At 46.4% G+C, this 21,760-nt stretch overlaps 3 protein-coding genes across 3 annotated transcripts in view; all 3 read right to left on the reverse strand.

Annotated features, from left to right (window-relative positions):
* The window catches only part of Ssu72 (SSU72 homolog, RNA polymerase II CTD phosphatase), a 29,778-nt gene extending 26,491 nt beyond the window's left edge, over positions 1-3,287 (reverse strand). Inside the window, exon 1 of the mRNA XM_032893056.1 lies at positions 2,889-3,287. Within this exon, the coding sequence (XP_032748947.1) occupies positions 2,889-2,968 (80 nt within the window). The 5' untranslated portion in view covers positions 2,969-3,287. The remainder of the gene's footprint in view (positions 1-2,888) is intronic.
* Positions 1-21,760, reverse strand: part of LOC116891772 (ubiquitin-conjugating enzyme E2 R2) — a 618,378-nt gene that overhangs the window by 549,430 nt on the left and 47,188 nt on the right. The gene's annotated exons all lie outside the window — the stretch shown is intronic.
* Positions 13,512-15,491, reverse strand: Fndc10 (fibronectin type III domain containing 10). The gene is given in 2 exon segments (XM_032892950.1): positions 13,512-15,399; positions 15,402-15,491. Coding segments are annotated over 2 exon segments (681 nt in total). The 5' UTR covers positions 15,490-15,491; the 3' UTR covers positions 13,512-14,806.

Genomic DNA, 21,760 nt, shown 5'->3' on the forward strand with positions numbered 1-21,760 from the left:
TGCCCTTCCAGAGGGCCCAAATTCTACTACTAGCACCCACATGATGGCTCACAACCACCTATATAACTCCAGTTGCAGGGGAACTCAATGCTTTCTTCTGGCACATGAGGATACCAGGCATACACATAGTACTTAAAACAGGCATGCAGGAAAAAAAAACTTTTCATTGTTGGGAATGCAGCCTAGGTCGGCTCAGACTACAGATGAAACTATGGGGTCTGGCTAATGATGATAAAATTACAGGCTGCTTTCTGCCTTAGCAACCTGTAAATAAAACAAAACAAAAACTCCAGCAGGCAACTCTCTAGTTGAGGCCTAGCCTGTTCTCTTCTTGAGGCAGGGTTTCTCTGTGTAACAGCCCTGGCTGTCCTGGAACTCGCTCTGTAGTCCAGGCTGGCCTTAAACACAGAGATCCACCCGCCTCTGCCACCAAGCGCTGGGATCCAAGGTGTGCTCCACTACTGCCTGTTGTCCTCTTCAAGTATACTTAATATTTTTTCTATTTTGGGGCTTAAAAAAGAAAGATTCTTTCTTGAGATTGAGAGGCAACGGAAACTGTACAAAAATGCACTTTCTGGAAAGCACCCTCGAAAACATGCCCACCATTTGGTCCAGTGATGATGTCATTTCTAGGAATTTATGCTAAAATAGTAAACAAAACCTGTGCAAAGATATTTACACAGCACAAGGAAGTTGTCACTTAAGAAAGAATCACTTGGGGTTGGGGATTTAGCCCAGTGGTAGAGCGCTTGCCTAGGAAGCGCAAGGCCCTGGGTTCGGTCCCCAGCTCCGAAAAAAAGAACCAAAAAAAAAAAAAAAAAAGAAAGAATCACTTGATGTCTACTAACGGTACAATGAAATGACAGAAGTCAATGGCTGCAGAAAATCTCTGACTACTGATAACTTCACCTTTGTTCATTAAACACAAATAAGTATATTTAAATTCAACGTGTAAATATGAAAGAGGGGGAAAAAAGCAGACCACAGTGGATTATATTCACAACCCTAGCATTTGGGATGCTGAGGCAGGAATGCTGAAACTTCATTGCAACCTGAGTCTCAGATACAGTGTGAGATGAGGCCAAAAAGGGGTGAGGTGTGGGAGGGGTACTGGAAGATTGGTTGGTACAGAGGAGAGGCAGAGCTTGCCACAGGACCATGAGGACCTGAGTTTGATTCCCAAGACTCAGGAGGGAACCTGTCTCAAAGGAGGAAGATTGAATTACTGAGGATGACACGAACCAAAGTTCCATCTCCAGACACAAATGTAAAAATACCTAAAACTAGTAAGTCCACAATATCTCAACAAAGGCAGGTTGCAAAGTGCTTTTTAAACCTGTTAGGTGTTATGTGTGTGGATAACTCACAAAGGCAGGGCGTGGCATCACACCCTTGTGACCTCAGCACACTGAGGCAAGGTGAATTGTAGTTCAAGGGCACAATCTGAAGTAGGATACCCACTCCTTTTTTTTTTTTTTTTTTTTTTTTTGAGATAGTGTCTTATAGTCCTAGGCTAGCTTTTTTCTTTTTTGCACACACTGCTTAAATTCAAAGCACGCCACCATCTACAAAACAAACAAAATTACTAAGTAAAGACTATGGTCTATGTCAGCTGTTCTCAATGATCCCTTTGGGCAAACCACCCCCCTTCAACAGGGGTCACCTAAGACCATCTGAAAACATGCTTACATTACAATTCATAAAAGTAGCAGAATTGCAAGCTATGTAGTAGCAACAAAAATAATTTTAATAATTTTAGGGGTCACCGAAAAATGAGGACTATAGTAAGTGGTCCCAGCATTAAGAAGGTCTATGTAAAAAAAAAAAAAAAAGTCTATGTAATAAATACTAGGAAGAATGAAATTTTAGAATCTGAGATAACAGGCAACTAACACTTTGGACTGCTAAGAAAACACGAGAGAATGCTTGGTATGGTGGCAAACTCCTACTAGTAATAACACAAGAGAGGCAGGTGAAGAGTGAGTTCAAAGCCAGCAGCACAACTTTAATCGCAGCAGCTGGGAGGCAGAGGTAGACAAATCTCCTGAGTTTGAGGCTGACTGGGTTACAGAGTGAGTTCCAGGACAGCCAGAACTACAGAGACCCTGTCTTGAGGGGGGGGACAAAACCGAAATTGTCAAAAATAAGATTTATAAATTTTCAAAAGTTCATAGTTAACTCTGGGAGAAAAAGACATTTCTACTGTACTTTCAAAGTCGACATTTATAAAACCACATTTTAATTGTAATGCAATGTATCAGTTTCTCAGTTTGTCAAGAGATTTTGAAGATAAAAATACTATCAGGGAGGAATGCCCTCCTAGACACTGGAGAATTCGTGAAGAAATATGAGGCAATCTCACTGAACCAAATGAATTCGTGTGCTTCAGAAATTATTGACTAGAGTTATGGGGGTGATAGGGGTGGTGGCTTTGTGCATGAGACTTGCAAACGTAGACAGCAACAAACAGTTCCTGACGTTAACAACTCAGATCACTGTTGTTACTTCCAGACTCGTTCCATCTTGACATGATGTGTTGAGAGCTTTCCAGTGAATGTGGCCTGACGACACATACGGGAAAGACAAACGTCAGGAACGGAAGACCTTGGCCTATATACGGCCTCGTCGTCCAGTACCTAGGGGCCGCCAGCTGTCAGACACAAAGTACGCAAGACAGGTCGCGCATAGCACGCTATCTCTAGGGTTTACTGGGATGCTTACTCTACAGGGGGGCGTCGCGCGCACAGACTCCCTCTGAGGATTTGCGGAGCGTGTAAGGTCGGGCCACGCCCGACCTTCTGCGGCAGTCAGTCCAGGTTCGGGGTCTGAACGGGATCTGTGGGGAAAAAAAGGAGGGAGGGGCGGAGGGCAGGTGGAGCTTGCACTACCTGAGGATGTTGTGTGCTTCCATGCTCCGATTCTGGTTACTCGAGCACACCACCGCCACCCGCAGCGGCGATGACGGCATGGCACCGACCGAACTACCCACTGCACTCACTACGGAGCTCTCCCACCTAGAAGCCGGCTTCCGCGCGAGGAAGATGGCGGTAACCGGAAATCAGCGATGCGGAAGTGAGGGCGACGTAACGCGTGGGGAGGCCGACGGTGCTTTCCTGGACCCGCACTGCAAGCGGCGCGGGAGAGCGACCGGCCAACGCTGAATCTGTTTGAGAGCAGCTAAGGCCTGCGGTCGTGGACCACCTTTGCCGGCACCTGACGTCACAGCTCCTGAGCCGACGACTGGAGCGGTGTGAGCCGCGCCTGCGTCCCAGACGTTTTAATTTGCCGTCGCTTCTGATGACTAGCTGGGCGCGGCGCTTGCGCAATATTGGAAACTTCCGGGGGGCGGGCGCTGGGGGTGGGAGTAGGGGGAGTCTCTTGAGTCCTTTCCGCTGCTGCTCTTGGTCTGGTTGGGATGTTTCTCCTTCCGATTTCCTTCAGGCGGTCACTCCGCCAATTTGGTAGATGCACCGTCCCCCAGCACTTTGTGCCCTATCTCTATAACGAGAATCCTACTCAGGTTCACAGGACTTTTAGGAGCACGTCACTTCCCTTGGAGAGACCTTTGCAGTTTAATATTTACGTGTTAGGAAAATATGGGCGAGGTAGCGGGCTCTTGAAGTTCTGCTAATCGGGAAACTCGCAGGAAAATTGCTTCACTGTTGGCCAGTTTGGGTTGCCTGCTTAGAGCTCCATCTCAAAAAAAAAAGAAAAGAAAGAAGAAAGAAAAGAACCACTGCAGGGCGTGGTGGTTCACACTTACTTTAACCCCAGAACTCTGAAACAGGCAACCTGGGAGCCCGCCTGCCTGCCTGCCTGCCTGCCTTTAGTGACCTGACCATGGAATGACAAAAAAAAAAAAAAAAAAAGAGGGTATTATATGGATTGTTTGAGATTGAGCTCCCTTAAAAAGGTTGAACAGTATGAATTGTCCGGATCAAGAAGGTAGGTGATGTGTAGTTAATATAACAAAAGCTATATTTTATGCTGAAGATCATCACACAGAATTCACAGTCTAAATTTCCTACCTACAGTCCCAACCCTATCTCCCCAAGGCTGCTCACCTGTGCCACTTAGCTGAAGGTTTGGTCCACTCTCTTTAACAGAAGTTTCTGATTCCAGGTCAGGGGAAGACTCCAGCCAGGGCAGGTTAAGGTGGCTCTTCAGATGTACAGAGTGGAATGTTGCCTTGGTCCCTGTATACACTGTCCACTTTCTGGCCAAGTGGTGTTCTAGGCTGTGTCTGGGTTATCTTGAGTGAGATGTCATTGGTTCTGCTATCAGGGTGCAGACTTGGGTGTACGGGGTTCCTGATTGCTTATTTACAAAGTCCAAAGGCTTTTTTTTTGTTTTTTTTTTTTTTTTGGTTTTGTTGCACTGTTCTCATTGCAGAGATGCATTTAGAGCCCATTAAAGAATCACAGTCAAGCAGAAGGCACTAAGCCCCTATCTTCCCTAGCTGTAGTCAATGACTGATTGATTGTCTAGGCATTCTTCAGTGTATCTAGGACTGAAAACTTCTTATGGGCTGAGAGTTTGGATACCCAGGATAGATAAGGCTCTGTGTCCTCAATTAACAAGGCAAGATACTCAAGGGAGTGGGCAACACACACACCAGGAAGGTTCTATCTCCTTAAACAACTCAACAAAAGAACTGAAGGGGAAGAAGAAATTAGGAATATTTAAAAAGCACTGTTTTTGGCCAAAAAATATGCAAACTAGCCAATTTTCTTTGGCTCTAGTCTAAAGCCTGACTTTGCCTAGTTGTGAAATATACTGTTTTTCACTTTTGCTATTCTGAAGTGAGTGTCCTTGCTTCTCACAGGGATCTGTAGGGATGCAGTTTGTAGAAGGATATGAATTGCTGTGCAGTCAGAGAGGGACCAGTGAGAGGCCAGGGATGGCAATGACCCACCATCAGTGAGGGCTGGCAGCCACGGGGAAAACATGCTGTGGGAAATATGAATACAAGGTATAACTCTTGTTCTAAAGGAACTAAGAATTTATTCTGACCCAGATATGAATGACCACTGGCTTGAGCACATAAAATCAGGTTATTCTGACAGGAATATTTCACTATAGAAGAGGTTTCATGGCCTTTTATAGCCACAGAACAAAAGAAGTCATAAATTGGTAGTTTTAGACTCTGAGACTAATTATTTATTAAGAAATGCTTTGGCTGGTAACCTTGGCTCTGTTACCCAACCAGCTCATGTCTCAATAATCCAGTTTATTCTAGGATAAATTCTTCTACTGGTTAGTTACTTCTCCTCCAGTTTATGCAATCTACTTCCTCTCTGTCCAGGTGAATCTCCTCTGCATCCCTATTTCCCAGAATTCCCACTTCCTGTTCTCCTATTTCCTACCTCAATTCATTGCCCATAGAATTTTTTTTATTCACAGGTGAATGCTTTTACACAGTGCACAAGAGATTCTACATTTCCCCCCTTTAGTCCAATAAAAGGCTCTTTCTTTTATGATAATAAGTTATAAACCATAAGAACAATTATGAAAAACACCAGGTAAGAATTACATTAATAACGTCTAGCCCATTTGTATTTGGCAAGTTTGAAGAAAGTACTTTACTATCTATCCTATCTTGGCAAGATAGAGTTCTGTATTTAAATCATTTTCAATCAAAACTTGCACTTAGGGCTGGGGAGATGGCTCAGAGGTTAAGAGCACTATCTGCTCTTCCAGAGGTCCTGAGTTCAATTTCCAGCAATCACATGGTGGCTCACAACCATCCGTAATGGGATCTGGTGCCCTCTTCTGGCCTGCAGGACAACATTCTGTTGAAGCAAGGGCAGCTTCTTGCTGGATGGCATTTGAAGCCAACACCATAAGGACCTCCAATGCTGATCAGCTTCTTTGAAGTAGAAAGGAGGTACTGGCAGGAGCATAAATAATAAAGCATCTACAATGCCATATTCTGTGGGTCTCGAGGTTTTTTTTTTTTCTTTTTTTCGAGCTACAGGGAATCACCCCAGGGCCTTGTGTTTACAGTGCAAGCCTACCACTGAGCTAAATCCCCAAATCCTGTCTCTGAGGTTTTTGAAGACAATCTATCCGTACTATGTCTGAATAGGCAAATGTTGCTTGTTTATATCTATTCCACTTAGGAAACATTTCTGTAATAACTAGTATCTAGTATGAATATAGTTTTATTATTAACTTGCATTTTTAATTATTCTAAACAGTTTGTAACAGCAGCTTTCAAAGGACTAGAACTTAACATTGCGTTTTAAAGAATTTCATAGGCACCTTAAAAGGAGTTGATACATAGTATTTGCAACTAAATATAACGTTAATTTTGTATCAGTATACAAAGATCAATGCCAATGTAACCAAATAAACCTTAATTTTGTATCCATATGCAAAGATCTATACCAATGTAAGATTTGGGGCTAGTAGTAGTTCTAGAACTTAAGAGTAGATTCAACAATCTACCACTTATTCCTCTTATTCCTATATCTTCCCTTATTCTTTTCATCCCTTCTCTCCCATTTGTAAAAGTATATTTTATTGGCTTGTAATAATTGTTGTCTCAAAGGCTCACTACCTCCATCTACTAGCCTAGTCCCGGAAGCTTCTAGCCTCCATACAATCTTACCGGGGTATCTAAATTCTTCTTGTTGTTTCTTCTTTTCATACAACTACTTAATAAACTCACACCCACCTGCTGGGGCTCTGGCATTTGTCCTTTGAAAAATCTCCAGAATTCCAAACATAGCACAATCGCAGAAACTATCTGCAGCAGGCAAAATAACTCCCCTGCTAGAGCACCAGGCAGATCACAGTTATCTGTTGTGGACAGTCTGACTCGGCTTCATATCGCACACCTGGGATTAAAACAAAAACGCAGTTTGTGTTTTGTTTCGAAGAATTATTTTATGTATATGATACACTGTAGCTGTCTTCAGACACACCAGAAGAGGGTATCAGATCTCATTACAGATGGTGTGAGCCACCATGTGGTTGCTGGGAAAAATATTGAGAAGCCCACAGAGATCATCACATGGGACACTCTTAAAGCCCAAAAGAAAGTCTTTATTTTTGCCTGGTAGCTGCACAGAGAACTTGCCCAAATCATGTAATCTTAAGCCTTACAACTCTTTGTCTTTATGTACAAAAACCATCTTGACCGGCATACTTCAGATAGCAAGAAATAGAACTACAGAAGCCAAAAAGCAAGATCAGTACATTTAGGAACTTTTTACTTGGGGACTTATAGGCTATGTCTTTGTTTCTAATTTGGCAGGTGTTGAGGCCTATGTGCTGGGCTTTTAGTTTGTTTCGAAGATTTATTTTATGTGAGAACATTGTAGCTGTTGAGGCCTATGTGTTGGGTTTTTTTTTTTTTTTTAAGATTTATTTATGGGGTTGGGGATTTAGCTCAGTGGTAGAGCGCTTGCCTAGCAAGCGCAAGGCCCTGGGTTCGGTCCCCAGCCCCGGAAAAAAAAAAAAAAAAAAAAAAAAAAAAAAAAAAGATTCATTTATTTTATGTATGTAAACACACTGTTGCTGTCTTCAGACACACCAGAAGAGGGCATCAGATCTCATTACAGATGGTTGTGAGCCACCATGTGGTTGCTGGGAATTGAATTCAGGGCCTCTGGAAGAGCAGTCAGTGCTCTTAACTACTAAGCCATCTCTTCAACCCATGTGCTGGGTTTTAAGTGCAGAATGGTGTCTCTAACATAGCATCATGTGCGATGTGCTAAAGTTTGGGGTCCTGTTATAAACTAGGTGCTAAAACCCTTAGGTGCCCCTCTGATGTGGCCAAGGGAACAGTATAAAGTAGCATGTGTTTTTGTAGGATTTGAGGATTTGAGGAGCCAATGAAGACATTTCCCCCATTTTTACCATATGTATTATTATAAAATTCTGTGGCCAGGGGTGGTAGTGAATACCTTTATTTTTTGTTTTCTTATTCTGGGTTTTGTTTAGTTGGTTTTTTTGTCTTTGGTGTTTCAAGACAGGGTCTTACTAAATAGCTCTATCTTGGAAATCCACATGTAGATCAGGCTGGCCTCAAACTCGGAGATCTGCCTGCATTATGCCTCCCAAGTGCTGGAATTAAAGACCTGCACCACTACACCTAGCTGGTAGAGGTTGTCCCCAAAAAACTAATAAAAAGTATTTATGTGGGGCCAACGTGCAAGGAACATTTATCAAACAGGAGGTGAAAGTAAAACTGGACAGTCCTTTGAGAAGAAAATTAAGCGTGCTCTGAATGCTGTAGTGTGATTCATCCTGTGTGCCTGGCCCTTTAAAGGATACCCAGTTGCTGCCAACTGGCCATTTAATAATTCTTAGCTGTTAGAACTGCTTGGCCATATGACCTTCAGTGTTGGTTGCCTCTTGGATTCTGGGAACGGGATAAGTTATTAAAAAAAAAAAAAAAAAAGCCAGCTGAGGCAGAGAAAGGAGGGATCTGGCTAGCAGAGAAGAGAAGGCAGTTGGTGCAGAAGATATTGTTAGGAAATAGTTGAGCCAGAAGAAACTGAACTGAGCAGATAGGCTACAACAGTTGATATAGTTTGGAGCTGCTGGTACTGAAAGAACGGGGAGAAGGGATTGTTTAAGCTGACTGTTGGAGAACTGAGGGAGAAATGGTTGAAAGGAACGTTTGAAAGGGCTGGGCTGGAAACTGGGGGTGGGGGAGTGCTGGCAGGGAGTTAAGAGAACTGGTTACTGTTCTAAAATAGCAAGCCGTTTTACACAATGCTTTCATACCTTGAAGATTCTCTTTAGATTATGATGCAGATCCCTTTTCATTTGCAGTCACACGTAATAAAGACCCGTTTACACAGTGAATGTGAAAACATCTCTGGCTTTCCAATGCACTCATTACACATCAGCCTGATATTCATGATGTCCTGACACCAGTCTCTCCTCTGTCCTAGAACCCAGCAGGCAGACCAGCTACACACGTGCCTTGCTCTCTAATGCATATGCTGCTCCCATCCGTCATTTCTTTTGCAGACATTACTTCACCTGTCCTGCTTGTCCAGCTCTGTCTCAGTCACTTTAGTCACTAATTGAGCTTGAACTGATGTCCTTTCCTTCAGAAAGGCTTCCTGTCCTGCTTCCTTAGTCTACTCTCCTGTGCCTGCTCCCAGCACCACAACACATTCAACTTGCCCTTATGTCTCTGTTCTTTTTGGAGCTATATGTTTATAGACTCTGAGCCCTAAAAGAGTACGTACATACATACATTCATACATACATACATACATACATACACACACGTGCACATATATGATACATATACATACCACACACATGAAACCTAGGGCCGGCCTTACACATGCTGAACAATTCTACCACTTAGCTGTATCCCATCCCCTTTCCAGTATGCATGGGCCTGCTGTCCCAATCTGGCTAAGACAATGTTTATAATCTCAGTACTTAAGTCGTGAGGGCAAGAGAATCAGTTTAGGATCAATTTCAGCTATACAAAGCTTGAGGCCAGCCTAGGCTACATGAACCCTTATCTCCAAAACAAAGCAAAACAAAACTTACTGTCTCTGTACAAGCCCTCAAGTGCTCCCAGATCATCATATGGGAGGGGAAGGGGCCTAAGTGATATCACAGCCTTGTGCATACGAGTATTCACACTGCCAAGACTGCAGAGCTGGACTTTCCTCCCACTGATACCTGTTTCAAGGCAGAAGGTGAGAAACCTAAGCTGAAAACCTTTTTTATGTATGTAGGTGTTTATTTTTGTTAGGCGATGTCAGGGGCATCAGATCCCCCTGGGACTATAGATATAGCTGGTTGTGAGCCACACTGTGTGGGTGCTGGGAATCTAACCCAGATCTTCTGGAAGAGCACCCAGTGCTCTTGAATGGTGAGCTAACTCTCCAACATCTAGGGCAAATTTTTTTTTTTTTGAGACAGGATTTCTCTGTGTAGCCCTGGCAGTCCTGGAACTTTCTCTGTAGACCAGGATGACCTCAAACTCAGTGATCCACCTGCCTCTGCTCCCCAAGTGCTGGGATTAAAGGTGTGAGCCACTGTGTTCCTTATCACCAGTTTTCCTGATGTCTATTGCTGATTACTTTCCATTTTTTTTTTTGGCCATACCACACGTTGATCAACAACCTGCAGATGGGTACTTGGGCTGTTTCTAGTCTGGGGCTCTTACAGACACCTCACATTCGTGCCATGAGCATCCAAGTGTGAACTGTGCATACAAACACTTTCATTTTCTATTGAGCTAATACCTGGGGGTGAAGTAGAAATGGGATTTTTCATTTTGTTTTGAGTTTTGACTTTTGGGGGGCAATGCCTCACTGTTAAGCCCAAGCTACCTTCAGGTTTATAATCCTCCTGCCTCAGCCTCCTGCCACCACGCCCAGCCTCTGTGTGTATGTGTGTGTGCAAATTCTTCACATTTGGGTTAAGAAAAAGTCAAGGGGAGAGGCTATGGTGGTACACACACCTTTAGCCCCAGCATTCTGGAGGCAGAGGCAGGCAGATCTCTGTCAGTCAAAGACCAGTCTAGTCTATATAGCAAGATAGCAAGTTCCAGCATAACTAGGACTTTATAGTGAGACCCTGTCTCTAAAAAAAAAAAAAAAAAAAAGGGGAGGGGGATGGAAGAAAAAAACTGCTGAGAGGATGGGGCACAGCTTCAGTGGTAGGAGCTCTTGCCAAACACCTACAAGGACCTGAGTTCCATCCCTAACACAGACAGGGTCTTCCTCTGTAATCCTGGCTGGTCACAAGCCTCTTGCTTGAATCTGCTTGCTCAGTGATGAGATTATGTGAATATACCACCATGCTTAGCAAGAGGCAGAATCATAAAGTACTGTTTTTACATTCCTTTATTCTGTGTGTGTGCTCATGGGCCATGTACATATAGAGGTCTGACCACAAACTCTAGGAGTTGGTGTCCTCACTCCACCTTGTGAGTCCCAGGACTCAACTCAGGTCAGCAAGCTTGACACACCTGGTCACCAACTTCTGTTTCGGTTTTGAGACATTCTCATGTAGGCAAGACTGGCCTTGAATTTTTTTTAAAAGATTTATTTATTTATTTTATTTATTTATTATAAATACACTGTAGCTGTCTTCAGACACACCAGAAGAGGAAGTCACCTTGTGGTTGCTGGGATTTGAACTCAGGCCCTCTGGAAGAGGAGTCAGTGCTCTTAACTCTCCAGCCTGCCCTTGAACTTCTAATAGTCCTGCCTCAGCCTTCCAACTGCTGGGATTATGGGTTTGAACCCAGAAGCTTGCTTAAAATTTTTATAAATTTTATCAGTTTGCTCTTTTATGGGCTGGCGAGATGGCTCAGAGGTTGAGAGCACTGACTGCTCTTCCAGAGGTCCTGAGTTCAAGTCCTAGCAACCACATGGTGGCTCACAACCATTTGTAATGAGATCTGACACCCTCTTCTGGTGTGTCTGAGGACAGCTACAGTGTACTTATATATAATGAATAAATAAATCTTTTAAAAAATTTGCTCTTTTATGCTGCATGTTGTTTTATCTGATTTCTAAAAAGGTACCGGATAGGATTCGTGGTAAACTGTGTTTCAGAGCAGATCAGAGACCCTGAAGATGTAATTGGAACCTTCAAAATAGGGATGAGGATGTAGCTCATTTGGTAGACTGCTTACCTAGCACACATAAAACCTTAGACTTGATATCCAGTACTCTATAAAAATCAAGACTGGTGGTCCATCAATGACTTCAGCACCTGGGAGGTCAAGGAAGGAGGATCAGAGTTCAAGCTGATCTTTGACTATGAGTTGGAAGCTATTCAAGGCTGGAAGAGACTGTCTCAAAACAAAACAAAACAAAACAAAACAAAACAAAAAAACAAGATAGGCAGTCAGGGAGGGAAAAATGGGAAAAGGTGAAGGAAGATGCAAAAGGCAGGTAGGAGGGGTGGTACACAAGCACTCAGGTGGTTTAATTCCATACCTCTAATCTCAGCCATGGGGAGGCACCAGATCTCTGGAAGTTCAAGGCCAGCCTGGTCTACATAGCAAGCTCCAGGGCAGTCAGGACTTTACACTAAGACCCTGTCTCAAAAGCAAACATTTCCTCAGTCACACTAGGCACAATGACCAGTAGGCTTACACCGTGTTTTCTGAAAGGGTATGTTACTGTCCTCGTTTCAGTAAGTGAGCTTTGAGTAGCTTCTGGTCAGCCAAGGAAAAATGGCTATGGGTCATTCTGGTAGGCTAAGGTAATTATATGCTATGACTAGGTTTTTAAAGGTAGGCAGATTAGAAGGTTTTGTTTTGGATAAGAGGATAAAACACCCCTGGAAATCATACTGAAAATTTTAAGAAGGGCCACACACTTGAACAGGGTTGGGCTATCACATAGCTCTGTCTGGGGCATAGTCATGGAAACCTGAACAGTAACTAAGTGGATACAATGTATTCTCTCCATATATCTGGTCTAGTAAGTTGGGGATTTCTGTTGTTTGTGTTTCCTTTCCTAGACTTTAACTCAACTGAGAAAGACTTTGAACTTCTCATCCCCAAGCCTCCATGTCCTGAGTGCTGGGGTTACAAGTATCTACCACAATGATCACTTTATATGGCGCTGGAGATTGCTAGGAAAGCAATCTAACAACTAAACTACAGTTGAATCATGTTGAGGACCTAAGGAGGTCTCAGAGCTTTGGCACCAGAAGAGGCCGCATGGTCCTAGCTCTAGAATCAGACTGTGCCTGGGGAGCTAGGGTACTTCAGCCAAGGTACTTCCAGAGCGCCAGCTCCTGCCCATGAAGGTTGAAGACATCAGAACACACCTCATAAACAGCCTAGATTCCCCCCAACGAACAGCAGTGGGAGAAAAGCTGGACTGCAAACCTCTCCCATTTCTGCTCTGGCTGTCTAGACAACCTACTATGTCCTCCACCCCTCAGACAAGTCCATCACTACACCCCCAACCTTCCTCCCACCCCCTCTAGATGAGTCACTTATCAGACCTGGCTCATCCCTGTCTTGTACTTTTGCGGTTTTCAGGGTCACAGGAGCATAAGATTCCCAAGGACATTCTAGGCGTGGAGAGTGAGAGGCTCACACAGTAGCCCAGGTTCATTCTCTGCCTACTCCTACCCCCCAACTCTAACACTGCAGAGGGAAGCCCCATGCTGGGGAGGGTACCCCCTCTTAGAGCTGCCTAACTGTTGCTTGTCACAGCTCAAAGGGGTCATTATTGTGTGTTGAGGCTATTTCTAACCACTGCTAGTTCCACCTCTTCAACCCCCGCACAACACAGCTGGTCTAGAAAGAGATACTATCCCAAGGTCTGAGGGTGGACAAGCAAGCTATGGATACCCTGCCTATCCTCCTGCCAGAACTATAAAGTCAGCATTCCAATGAATATTGCCTGGGGCTGATATCCCATCCCCAGTAAGAAGAGCTTCAAGGCCAGCCACTGGACTAATGCTTGAGGTTCTTGGAGGAACTGAATCAACCTTCCCTTCTCTCACCCAAGCCTCCCCTCCAACATCCCAAATAAACACACAAGACAGTGTTTTTGGTCTGAGAGTGATGGACATTTAGATGCTGGCAACTGACCAGTGCCTCATAGGGAACGGGCAGAGCAAAGACAGAGAGGTAGGGCACGGGTGCTGCCAGCCAGGGCTCAGGTCATCATGGTCGCTGGGGTTGAGAGTAGGAGGAAAAATTGCCAGGGTTAAGTCCAGTGGTCAGAGCCCAGGCTCAGAGACACAGGGGCAATACCTTACTCTTCCCAATATCACAAGGTGCCCGTGTCTACCAGGAGGTAGGCAAGACCAGCCTCTGCCCATGTAGAAGGAGGGGCAACATCACTGGGGTCAGATCTCAGGCGGTAGTGTGAGAACTGGGCTAGTAAAGTAGTACTGTGGCCACTGAGGTTTCTTAGGTTGGTTGAGGCTTGGGATCCAGACCACAGTTAAGGGTTTGGCTGGGCAGCTTTCCTTCAGCCCTCAGGATCCCTCAGCTGTCTTCCCAACCTCCACCACCGCCCTGGGAAAATCATAATCAAGGCAGTACAAGCAAAAGGAAAGGGTGAATCCCCAGCCTCCTAAGGTGGAGGACACTCACCCCTGGATGCAGCAGCTGGACACTGGGCCCAGCCTGCTGAGCTACATCATGGCTCTTGGCTTCTCGGACACCCACAAAGGAAGACAAAACAGGGCCTGAGAAACCCTTGCCCCAGGCTCCTGAAAGTCTCAAAGATGGTGTGTCCTCAATGGGACTCTGACCAGATGCATGCATAAGCCAGCTGGCCACAGGGCCCCAATCCCCATGGACAGCTGAGGGATGATGGGTGGCTCCTGCAGTGGGTCAGAGATACTAAGGCACAAAGCTAACCTAAGCCCACTGGGATAAGGTGGGGTGGGTACAGGCTCCAGAGGTCACTCCTCCCAATCTGCAAAGCACAAAAAGTGACCAAGCAACAATCACGACCAAGCTTTGACAACCTGGCACAGGATGAAAGTTCAGGTTCGTGATCCTGGGTGCCAGTGGTTATTGCCAGAAGGGACTGTATATTCTGGCCGGCCCTATAAAGGCCTCTGGAGATGGAGAAGACCCCTGGCTGCCACTGACACTCTAGCCCAGGCCTATGGACCAGTCTGAGGCCTGAGTCTGGAAGGCAGATACCCATCTGGGGCTGGCAAGGTCGTGGGATGATGCCAAGGTCCCTGCATGGGCTAGTTTCCATTAGGCCCTCCATGGGGATCCTAAAGAGGGAGAGAGAATGAGAGAAAAGCAGAGAGAGAGAGCCTTAGGGTCTCAGCGCACTTGGCAGATGGAACCCAGGTGGGCGGGTCGCCTTGCGCTTCAGGGCTGCCTGCGCAGACTGGGTCGCCGGAAGGTCGGGTGCATGAGGTTCTCGGTGATGTAGGCCACCAGCAGGCAGATGACCACCAGCATGACACAGATGGAGCCGCCCACCGCTGTCATGGCCACCACGATCTCCTGCATAGCTGCCGGTTCAGCGGTGAACTCCACGCACTCGGCCAGCTCTGGAGGGGCGGCGGCGAGCTCGGCGCGCAGCGGCAGCGGCAGCGGCAGCGGCTGCAGGCACAGGCGGTAGCGCACGCTGTCGTGCACATCGGGCAGCAGGTAGTCGCGGCAGGAGGCACCCAAAAGCACGCGATCGCACGGGAAGCGCGTATAGGTGCCGCGCCACGAGCAGTTGAGCGCGAAGACGCGCACGCGGCGCGCCTCGGCAGGAGCCAGGCGCCACTGCAGCAGCACGCTGCGATTGCGCAGGACGTGGGCGCGCAGCGAGCCACCCGCCGAGGCCAGCGTTACGCAGCCCGGCGTCTGGCAGCGGAATCCCCGAACGGGGCTGCGAAAGCACAGGCGCCCACCGCCCGCCTCTGGGCCCTCGGACAGCACCTTGTAGGGGCACCAGGGTGCGTCGGGGCCGGCTCCCAGCCCGGCGGCGTCGGGTCCACAGCGGCGCCTGACGGTGGCGCGCAGGCAGCCAGCAGCAGCAGCAGCGGCGGAGCGCGCATCCTGCGGCTGGGCCGGCGCGGCGGGCGCGGGCTCGCGAGCGCACGGGGCGCGGCGGAGGGTCACGCGGCCGCGCCGCCGCTGCCGCTGCCGCGCTCGCCCCACGCAGCGCCCTCCGCGCCACCCGCTCCAACCCGCCTCACGCCCACGCCCGGTGCGCTCTCGGACCCAGCGGCAAAGGCGGGGCTGCCCCACGTCCCGCCCCCTTAACTCTCTCTGGGCCGCTTCCCACGGGTGTGAGATAGTCTACCTACCACAGGCAGCCCATGCCACAATTGATAAGTACTCTGGACAATCCCGGTATCCGATGCTGGCCCCTCGTGGCCAGCAAGAGCATCCCGCTCGCTCTGACCAAAAGGATGGGCAAAAGGACTGAAATGTAACTTCACAGCCAGCTCCTGGATCTTTGGAGTAGATGGTGTCCACTGAGGAGAGGCTTTGACTTGGTGAAAATTGACTTTTTCTGCACTCCTGAAGAGAAGTTGCAGGTCAGACCGATCTCCTCTGTCTCATCGATTCCTTCTGGATTGGCCCGTGAAGAGGCTCAGGACAGGACCATGAAAACGACCCCACAAAAAGCCACCCTAAGTCAGGTGGTGCATGCCTATAGAATCAAAGCTGCTTAAGAGATTCCCTGCCTGGGCTGGAGAGATGGCTCAGCGATTAAGAGCCCTGGCTGTTCTTCTTTAGGTCCTGAGTTCAATTCCCAGCAACCACATCTATAATGGGATCTGATGGTACGAGGGTGCACACACAGATAGAGCACTTATTAAAAAAAATAAATGAATCTCTTAAAAGCAGGGGTGGGGGGAGGAATAGCCTGTCTGGGCTACCAAATGAGTTCAGGGTCAACCTGGGCAATTTAGTGAGACCCTCAAAATTAAAACAAGATAAAAAGTAAAATCAAGTCAGTAATGGTGGCCTAAATCTGTAATCCCACCGCTTGGGAGGATGGATCAGCAAGGTCAAAGGTCATCCTTGACTACTTGAGATCAGTCTCAAAAACACAAAACGACCAAGCAGAGACAGTTCACTCATTCTGCAATGGCTTTGCACAGGGGGAAGGGAAGGATCACTACAGTCTCACCCCTGCACAGTCACCCAACCCTCACAGCTTTCAGGGCCAAAGGACACCTGGCTAGGCCTTCTTGCCCTAACTAGGAGGTGAAGCCAGAACCAGACTTCTGCTGTTTAGGAACAACTGTGCACTGAAAAGGGAAGGTGAACCTCACCCTTACTGTCATTCGAGGTGACCTTAGCTGGGAAAGGAAACAGTGGACTGCAGTGTTCTCTGGGTCCTACCTGCTGCGTGTGTAGACTGTGGTGTTTCCACACCACAGAGCCCTTATCCTAGTCATCCTGAACCTGAGCAATAACTGAGCTGGAGGTCAGTACCAGAAGCCTCCCATGCAGCCACTGTACACCTCATCATTAGCTTGGAAGGACACCAGGCCTCTCCAGTTTGTAGAGTGTGTAAGATCTCTGTCTTCAGTGGAGGGCAGGGGTTTTAAGAGATATACTTCCTGCCCTCACCCCATTTCTACTTTCCCCTTAAGCTGGGCAGACGGCAGGCTCACTCTTGCCTCACGCTCATTGTAAATGTGCCTAGGAATTTCCGTAGGTCATGTCCAGAACTATCCAGACCTTCGTCCAGTTGGCTTGCAGGTATTAGCTGGAAATATGGGTACAAAAAATGGGCAAGGCAACATAATGTGGTATCTTTGGACAGAAGACAGCTAGATGTTCAATTTCAGTCCACACGGGAATGTAGAGCCAGACGAATGCAGGAAGAATTAGATGGTGGTTTGAATAGGGACGGCTCCCATAGGCTCATGGATTTGAATGTTTAGTCACCAGTAAGAGGCAGTATTAGGAGGTGTGGCCTTGTTGGAGTAGGTGTGCCACTAGGGGTGGGCTTTAAAGTTTCAAATGCCCAAGCCAGTCCCAGTGTTCTCTCTCAGCCTGATCTAGATGTAGTAGTCTCAACTATATCTCCATCAGCACGTAGGCCTGTGTGCCACCGTGCATCCCTCCAAGGTGATAATGGACTAAACTTCTCAATCCGTAAGCAAGCCCCAATTAAATGGCTTTCTTTTAAAAGATTTACTATGGTCATGGTGTCTCTTCAGAGCGACCCCGTTGCACGGTTAGCTGAGTTGAAAACACACCATAGCCCTGCCCTACGTCTGACTTCATCCATGCCTCAAACCTGTGAGGGGCTTTCCAGTGGGGCAGGAGCTCAATAATACTGGGCTTTTCCTTGTCAGGGTCAGCACTTGATCAGCTTCTCCTTGCATAAGAGAAAGCTGCTCTCTCTCTCCACTTGGTTGAGGCTGGACATAGAGAAAAAGGATTTTCTTATATCCTGTCTGGATAATTAAATCTATGGTATCTTTCCAACTAGAAACAAAGAAAGGGGAAAGGCTATCACTGTGTAAGGTCTGCCAAGCCACAGCAGGCTGAGGAAGCTCACAATGGGAGGCCCTACTTCCCATCCAATATTTTTAAGGCAGTTGAGCAAAGAAAGGAGAGAAATGCTGTCCCTAGAAACCACAAGGAGCCAACCACCACGTAGATCCATGTTGATCCACTTCTATTTCTGTGGCTTGCTACCACCCCATCCCCCAGTTGAAGTAGGATAGTTCCTAGTCCTATGACAACACAGTCTTGGGGTTTGGCTATCTTGAAGCACTGCAGCCCCAACCATCCCACTGGAACCTGCAAGATTAGTGAGAACTTGGGCTCAACTACTAGGAGCTATGTTCGTACCTCTACCCAAGACTTTCTTGCTACATCTTTCCAGGTCCCCTGTCCTCAAGACTATACCAATCAGCACAGACACGGCTCTGCAAAGAGCACAGTGGGGAAGCAGATTGGAACAGGTGGCTCAGATTTGGGCTAGAGCCAACTTCCTGGGTAGTCCTGCTGGAAACTGGAGGGAAAAGAGCCTGTCACAGGCAGGGTGCCCGGAAAGTACGTCATGGATTAGGTAGCCAGATGGAGGAGTATTAACACAGTACACAGTTGAGGCCAAAACACAAGGTCCTTCAGGATACTGAGACTGTTGTCGGGGTATGGAGTAGGGGCCGCCTATCCCAGAGCCACTTCCAGTTCTGCTAACAGTAACTCCATTTCTCTTTGGAAAGCCTCTTTCTCAGGTCTGGAGTAGCTTGGGTGGGACTGACCTTTCCCTGCTCAGGGGTTGGCAAGTGCCTGGCCTGCACATTCAGGCTTATAAAGCTCATGGAAAGGCGTCTGTTGCCTCAATACCAGCCGTTGTGGCTCTAAAGATATCTGAATGATTTAAAAAGGAAACTAAACCCAGCAAAAGCCAGAAATCTGGAATGCGTGCCTCCTCCAAGTGTCTAGATCTAGCCTCAAATTGACCAAGCCCATGTGCTGGAGTTCACAGTCCTGAGAGATAGCAAAACCATGTTTTACAGGCCATGAAACATGGGGACTCTGACTGGTATTTTCATGGTGTTCTCAGTTTCAAACCCTGCAGAAGAAGCTGGTCCATTCTAGCCTACATTGGGCTCTAGTTATGAAATGTGGATACAGATTTAGCCCAGGCACTGGGTTCTGGATAAGAGGCAACGAGTGAGGGACAGAAGCCATATCTACTGGCTGCTGTCGGAGCTGAGGAAGCTATGTCATTGTTCCCCAGGTCTCCTATTATCAGTGGAGATTTGATCCTGGAGGAGAAAATGGCTTGAAAAGGGAGAAAGATGACAGCCCTGCTTAGCACCTACAGCCTGCTGGTCCTTTTATTCAAACACCGCCTTTGATGAATTCTACACACACATACCAGCGTGTTGTTATTTTCCCTAAAAGTTTTCTTCAAATCCATCGCCTTTTGATTACTTAATGTTTGCTAAAGTTTTATTTAATTATGTATTTTTTTTATTAACTTGAGTATTTCTTATATACATTTCGAGTGTTATTCCCTTTCCAGGTTTCCGGGTAAACATCCCCCTACCCCCTCCCCTTCCTTATGGGTGTTCCCCCCCCCTCCCCCATTGCCGCCCTCCCCCAACAGTCTAGTTCACTGGGGTTCAGTCTTAGCAGGACCCAGGGCTTCCCTTCCACTGGTGCTCTTACTAGGATATTCATTGCTACCTATGAGGTCAGAGTCCAGGGTCAGTCCATGTATAGTCTTTAGGTAGTGTAATTATGTATTTTTTAAGATTTATTTATTTATTATATATAAGTACACTATAGCTGTCTCCAGACACACCAGAAGAGAGCAATGGATCCCATTATAGATGGTTGTGAACAACCATGTGGCTGCTGGGATTTGAACTCATGACCTCTAGGAAGAGCAGTCAGTGCTCTTAACCACTGAGCCATCTCTCCAGCCCCCTTATTTACATATTCTTAATTTCATATGTTGTATGTTTACACATGCATGCCACAGTACATGTGTGGAAGTCAGAGGACATCTCGTGGGAGTTGGTTTGCCCCTTCCGCAGGTGACTTTTAGGGATTGAACCCAGGTTCTCAGGCTTGGTGGCAAGTCTTTACTTACTGAGCCATCTTGCCAGCTCTTAAATAAATGCATATATATTTAAATTAAAATTTTAAATTATGGGGGTTGGGGGGTTTGGGGACTTAGCTCAGTGGTAGAGCGCTTGCCTAGCAAGCGCAAGGCCCTGGGTTCAGTCCTCAGCTCCGGAAAAAAGAAAAAAGAAAAAAAAAAATTATGGGGGTTGGGGATTTAGCTCAGTGGTAGAACACTTGCCTAGCAAGCACAAGGCCCTGGGTTCGGTCCTCAGCTCCGAAGGAAAAAAAAAAAACAAAATAACAACAACAACAACAACATCAAAAAGACAAAATAACAGATTATGTTTAAAATGTTATATACTTATACATACACATACATGCATGCATGCATACACATACACATACATAGCGAAGGGCTCTAATAAGCAGGAAAATGACAAAAATAGTGCCAACAGGTTTTACCCATTCTCCCCTTTCCTTCGCCCTTGCTACAAACCATCAGTTTACATTTTTTTTTTTTTTTTTTTTTTTTTTTTTTTTTTTTTTTTTTTTTGTTTGGCATCCCAGGGCCTTTCGCTTGTTAGGCAAGCACCTCACCTCTGAGCTCAATCCCCAACCCCTTGTTGCTACTTCTTTTTTTTTTTTTTTTTTTTTTTTGGGGACCCGAACAGGGCCTTACGCTTGCTAGCAAGCGCTCTGCAATAAATCCCCAACCCCAGTTTACATTTTTTAAAAGATTTATTTATTTATTTTATTTATGTGAATACACTGTTGCTATCTTCAGACACACCAGGAGAGGGCATCAGATCCCATTACAGATGGTTGTGAGCCACCATGTGGTTGCTGGGAATTGAACTCAGGACCTCTGGAAGAGCAGCCAGTGCTCTTAACAGCTGAACCATCTCTCCACCCCACCCCCATTACATTCTTAAAGCTACTGCCCCACCCCTTGCCTCTGCCCATTCCCTTATTTGGTCACAGATTCAAACAAAACACCTGAAACAAAACACCTAGGTACAATAATAAAAACTCATTATTCGGCTAATGTGTTTGATGGGAACTTACCAACTCACCCTTTTTCTCCCAAAAAAACGAACAAACAAAAAACCCACTTCTGCGCAAAGCACCGGCTTGCTTGCTTCTGTCTTCTTGCTGCTTGTCTTTTTTTGCTGCCTCTATCACTGCTTTCCCCCCTCCCCTGCCCAGGTCATAAACTCCTTTGTGCTAAGAATTTGGTGTCTGGGTATGTCCTGTACATACTCGAGGGGGCTAGCTGCTAGCCTGTCTTACAATTGCATTGTGTGGTGATGATTATCTGTAACCCCACAGTTGAGGGACTGAGTCAGACAGTGTGCTATGTTCGAGGCCAACCTGAACCTCACAGCTCCCGAGACCTTTTCTCAGTTTAAAAATTCTTTCAAGTTACACCTACTGGTCAGATCTGATGGTGCACACCTTTAACCGTTAGCACTCCCAGAACCTAGAAGGGAAAGGCGAGTAGCTCTCTAGGAGTTTGAGGTTGCATAGCAAGTTCCAAGGTAGTTGGGGTACATAGTGAGAGCTGTCTCCAAAAACAAAACAAAACAACAAAAAAAATGTCTACGGGAGTGGAAAGATAGTTCATCATTGAGTACTGGCTGTTCTTCCAGAGGACCCAGGTTTGATTCCCAGCATCGACATGGCTTGGCAACTCTTAACTCTCTGTAACTCCAGTTCCAGGGATCTGATTCCCTCTTCTGACCTCCACAGGCACCAGGCATACACTTAAAA

Source organism: Rattus rattus, chromosome 1 (genome assembly GCF_011064425.1).
Source record: "Rattus rattus isolate New Zealand chromosome 1, Rrattus_CSIRO_v1, whole genome shotgun sequence".
Classification (NCBI taxonomy): domain Eukaryota; kingdom Metazoa; phylum Chordata; class Mammalia; order Rodentia; family Muridae; genus Rattus; species Rattus rattus.